Source organism: Toxoplasma gondii, chromosome V, assembly GCF_000006565.2.
Source record: "Toxoplasma gondii ME49 chromosome V, whole genome shotgun sequence".
NCBI lineage: Eukaryota > Apicomplexa > Conoidasida > Eucoccidiorida > Sarcocystidae > Toxoplasma > Toxoplasma gondii.
Window position 1 is genome coordinate 56,223 of NC_031472.1, and position 5,738 is coordinate 61,960.

The 5,738-nt window shown below is 58.8% G+C and overlaps 1 protein-coding gene across 1 annotated transcript in view; it reads left to right on the forward strand.

Annotated features, from left to right (window-relative positions):
• Positions 1–2,032, forward strand: part of TGME49_220060 (hypothetical protein) — a gene marked incomplete at its 3' end in the record, with an annotated part of 2,367 nt that extends 335 nt beyond the window's left edge. The window contains exon 2 of the mRNA XM_018779866.1: positions 1,736–2,032. Coding sequence (XP_018637818.1) covers positions 1,736–2,032 — 297 coding nt within the window. The remainder of the gene's footprint in view (positions 1–1,735) is intronic.
• Positions 2,033–5,738: the final 3,706 nt, after the last annotated feature.

The window sequence follows — 5,738 nt, forward strand, 5'->3', positions numbered from 1 at the left end:
CTGATCGTTTCCTTCCTGTCACGCGTCTTGCGAACACCTCGCGGACTTCCATCCCGATTCGATCGCACAGACTACCAGCACGTCGTGCCCTCCACGTGGTGCGTACCAGCTGCGGGCCGAAGGAGAGCAAGCCATCGTCGAGGGGACCGAGCAGAGATAGTCCTATGCACTGCGTTGAGTCTCGAGTGGTGATGAGTGGGGCGTGGGGCGTGTATGAGGTTACTGCGCCGCCCCTACAGTTTCCACCGGAGGACATGTGGGTGACACTCTCTCGACTGCTCGGCAGTCTCCGGAAGAACACGTCCCCACACAGATCGTCCCGTGAGGGTGCGAATCAATTTTGTCTGAATCCGTACCTAGACACAGGAAAAGCCCCACGTGTGCACGCAGGCAAAAGACAGCGAGACGTTCGCGTCTCACACCAGTCTCTGGACCTGTGGCAGGGTCAGGCGATTCATTCGGTGGGCGTTGTGTGTGGTGTGGCTTTGAGATCAGTCATCATCGCAACAGATTGAGGCTGACAGCAAGCGACAGTCAGCTCTGGAGGCTCACAAACAGCATGAATACTGTGGCGCGGCAAGTCTGCGTGGTGCGCTGCAGCCATCAACACCAAGCACACAACACCTCAGGCTCCGACGCACCGTTCCTTCGCCGTATTCTGAGCGACGAGCCACAGGTGACGCACCACTCAACACTCATTACCACGTGCCGAGCTGCACCACACTGTCGAAACCCAGTAGTTTGTTGTTTGCACAGGCGGACGCTACGGCACGCGTTTCGAACACCTCTCCCTTAGTGCCGTAACACCAAAAGCGCCGGCGTGTGTTCTGCTCACCGCTACAAATGGCGATCGACGCGTAGGCATCGCGTACCTAGCACGGTTGCCTCTCACGTGGAGTGTCCCTGAATGAATGTGTCCACCACTATATCTGCATAATGCCCGGTGACAGGCAAACGGCACAATTATGGCAGACGACACAGCGTAGCGCCTTAGTGTACAAGAGTGTGGCACTGATATGTTACAGACAAGATCAAAAGACTCCCTGAGCTACCCACAGCGTGCGCCGCCAAGAAGGCACTCACATTGTCTAACCACTCAAGTCGTTTCGTCGCCCACTCAACCAGCGACACGGTAGCTAGCCCTGCTCCACACCTCTCCTAAAATGAGAGTGGTGGAACCGACACCTGTCTGACGCCTCTCCGTCACACCTCCCAAACGGTAACCAGTACGGCGCCCTGTCATTGTGACGTCGCTGTCGTACTTTCTTCCCCTAGAGACGACACAAAACGTGAAGCCATTCGAAGCAGATATCAGTAGCACCAGGGCATGTCGCGACGACTGAGCAGAGCCCTCACCACTGGGCATCGATGTTTGACGATCCAGAACAAGCTGTGGACAGGAGCACGATGCACGTATGCGTGAGATCACGTTTGTGGCTGGCGTCAACGTTCCGCACTGACTCATACACCTTTTTTTCTGCCGACCGATGAAGCTGCCGCTGGACCGCTCCGCCCTACTGATCGTTTCCTTCCTGTCACGCACCTTGCGGACGCCTTGAGGATTTCCGTCCCGACTCGATCGCACAGACTACCAGCACGTCGTGCCCTCCACGTGGTGCGTACCAGCTGCGGGCCGAAGGAGAGCAAGCCATCGTCGAGGGGACCGAGCAGAGATAGTCCTATGCACTGCGTTGAGTCTCGAGTGGTGATGAGTGGGGCGTGGGGCGTGTATGAGGTTACTGCGCCGCCCCTACAGTTTCCACCGGAGGACATGTGGGTGACACTCTCTCGACTGCTCGTCAGTCTCCGGAAGAACACGTCCCCACACAGATCGTCCCGTGAGGGTGCGAATCAATTTTGTCTGAATCCGTACCTAGACACAGGAAAAGCCCCACGTGTGCACGCAGGCAAAAGACAGCGAGACGTTCGCGTCTCACACCAGTCTCTGGACCTGTGGCAGGGTCAGGCGATTCATTCGGTGGGCGTTGTGTGTGGTGTGGCTTTGAGATCAGTCATCATCGCAACAGATTGAGGCTGACAGCAAGCGACAGTCAGCTCTGGAGGCTCACAAACAGCATGAATACTGTGGCGCGGCAAGTCTGCGTGGTGCGCTGCAGCCATCAACACCAAGCACACAACACCTCAGGCTCCGACGCACCGTTCCTTCGCCGTATTCTGAGCGACGAGCCACAGGTGACGCCCCACTCAACACTCATTACCACGTGCCGAGCTGCACCACACTGTCGAAACCCAGTAGTTTGTTGTATGCACAGGCGGACGCTACGGCACGCGTTTCGAACACCTCTCCCTTAGTGCCGTAACACCAAAAGCGCCGGCGTGTGTTCTGCTCACCGCCAGAACCGGTGATCAACGCATACGCATCCCGCGGCTAGCACGGTTGCCTCTCACGTGGAGTGTCCCTGAATGAATGTGTCCAGCACTATATCTGCATAATGCCCGGTGACAGGCAACCGTTACAACCATGACAGTTAACGGAGCGTACAATCGAACGCTGCGGGAGTATGACACTGCCGTACCATAGACTACGTCCTCCAGTGGGTGAGGTACCCACAGCGTGCGCCGCCAAGAAGGCACTCACATTGTCTAACCACTCAAGTCGTTTCGTCGCCCACTCAACCAGCGACACGGTAGCTAGCCCTGCTCCACACCTGTCCTAAAATGAGAGTGGTGGAACCGACACCTGTCTGACGCCTCTCCGTCACACCTCCCAAACGGTAACCAGTACGGCGCCCTGTCATTGTGACGTCGCTGTCGTACTTTCTTCCCCTAGAGACGACACAAAACGTGAAGCCATTCGAAGCAGATATCAGTAGCACCAGGGCATGTCGCGACGACTGAGCAGAGCCCTCACCACTGGGCATCGATGTTTGACGATCCAGAACAAGCTGTGGACAGGAGCACGATGCACGTATGCGTGAGATCACGTTTGTGGCTGGCGTCAACGTTCCGCACTGACTCATACACCTTTTTTTCTGCCGACCGATGAAGCTGCCGCTGGACCGCTCCGCCCTACTGATCGTTTCCTTCCTGTCACGCACCTTGCGGACGCCTTGAGGATTTCCGTCCCGACTCGATCGCACAGACTACCAGCACGTCGTGCCCTCCACGTGGTGCGTACCAGCTGCGGGCCGAAGGAGAGCAAGCCATCGTCGAGGGGACCGAGAAGAGATAGTCCTATGCACTGCATTGAGCCTCGAGTGGTGATGAGTGGGGCGTGGGCCGTGTATGAGGTTACTGCGCCGCCCCTACAATATCCACCGCAGCACATGTGGATGACACTCTCTCGACTGCTCGGCAGTCTCCGAACGTACACGTCCCCACTCCCTTGCGTCGTATTCGCCCCCGAAGGCAAAACACATTCCATTGGTCTCTCTCACTTTCTCGTCCTGTCGACGAGCAGCCACGCCGGACAACCACCTGCCAATCACACACAGCGACGCACTTCTCACCCGGCCCTCCATCCACCACCCCCCACGCCCTCATCCCACCCCGCAACCTGTGGCGCCGCCAAACGCAACACGTCGGCAGTTCGTGCCAGAGTGATGTCGGACCTGTGGCTGGCGGCCGCGCTGCAAATGAAGCACGGATATCCGCCCGCACAGTGCCTCCGCCGCCAGCTAACAACACCTCCTCGCTGTGACCCCTTCACCAGCAGTCTCTCCGTGGTGCGGCAGTTGCCACGAGACACCGAACAGGTCCGCCAGTCCTTTCCTTCGCTTACTTCCCGCGCCTGAACAATACGCCCACCCATCTCCCAGACAGACTCCATAGCGACACAGAACCAATAACCTCTCACCCATCCGCGCATTCATGCGACGAGTCGCACACAACGAACCAGCCGAACCATGTGGCGGCGCCACACATAACAGGCTGCGGATTTGGAAACGAGAGAACTCGAATCATGCTGTTGGGCACACGGATTGGCCCACGCATCCCAGGCAGGTCATGCAACCTCTGACCGATACCCAATGCACGTCATCGCGGAGGTCTTGCCAGGCGGAGTCTCTCCCTTGGATCGTATTCGCCCCCAAAGACAAAACACGTTCCAATGGTCTCTCTCACTTTCTCCTCCTGTACACCAGGCGCCACGGCGCGAAAGCACTGGACATTAACACACACTCCGGCACGCTATACGGCGATAACATCTCAAACAGTGCCTCAGACGGCTGGCTCCTCTCAGCAGCGGTCGCGGCGGACGCGCAACACGTCGGCAGTTCGTGCCAGAGTGATGTCGGACCTCTGGCTGGCGGCTGCGCCGCAAATGAAACATGGACATGCCGCCCGCACAGTGCCTCCGCCTCCAGCTAACAACACCTCATCGCGGTGACGCCATCAGCAGTAGTCTCTACGCTCCGTGATGCGGCAGTTGCCACGAGACACAGAACAGGCCCGCCAGTCCTTTTCTTCGCTTACCTCCCGCGCCTGAACAATACGCCCAACCAATTCCCAAACAGACTGCATAGCGACACACACCCAATAATCGCTCACCCATCCGCGCACGTACGCGACGAGTCGCATACCATAGAACGGCCGGACCATGTGGCGCCGCCACTCTCAACACGTCGACAGTTCATGCCAGAGCGACGTCGGACCTCTGGCTGTCACCTGCGGCGGAACCTAGGCATCGCTACACCGCCCACACAGCGCTTCCGACGCGAGCCCACAAACCCTCAACACGTAACCTCCGTCACGTGATGTCCCCGCATCGCCTGACGTCCGAGTCGAACTACGAAACCCGCTTTGCCATTCTCGCTCACCTTCGCTTCCTGTCAACGAGCAGCCACGCCGGAAATCCACCTGCCAATCACACACAACGACGCACTTCTCACCCGGCCCTCCATCCACCACCCCCCACGCCCTCATCCCACCCCGCAACCTGTGGCGCCGCCAAACGCAACACGTCGGCAGTTCGTGCCACGGTGATGTCGGACCTGTGGCTGGCGGCCGCGCCGCAAATGACACATGGACATGCCGCCTGCACAGTGCCTCCGCTGCCAGCTAACAACACCTCCTCGCGGTGACCCCATCAGCAGTAGTCTCTACGCTCCGTGGTGCGGCAGTTGCCACGAGACACAGAACAGGCCCGCCGCGTTCTTATCTTCGCTTACCTCCCGCGCCTGAACAATACGCCCAACCAATTCCCAAACAGACTGCATAGCGACACACACCCAATAATCGCTCACCCATCCGCGCACGTACGCGACGAGTCGCATACCATACAACGGCCCGACCATGTGACGCCGCCACTCTCGACAAGTCGATAACTCGTGCCAGAGCGACATCGGACCTCCGGCTGTCACCTGCGGCGGAACCTAGACATCGCTACACCGCCCGCACAGCGCTTCCGACGCGAGCCCACAAACCCTCAACACGTAACCTCCATCACGGGTAGTCTCTGCATGGCCTGACGTCCGAGTCGAACTACGAAACCCGCTCTCCCATTCTCGCTCACTTTTGCTTCCTGTCAACGAGCAACCACGCCGGAAATCCACCTGCCAATCACACACAACGACGCACTTCTCACCCGGCCCTCCATCCACCACCCCCCACGCCCTCATCCCACCCCGCAACCTGTGGCGCCGCCAAACGCAACACGTCGGCAGTTCGTGCCAGAGTGATGTCGGACCTCTGGCTGGCGGCCGCGCCGCAAATGAAGCATGGACATGCCGCCCGCACAGTGCCTCCGCCTCCAGCTAACAACACCTCATCGCGGTGAT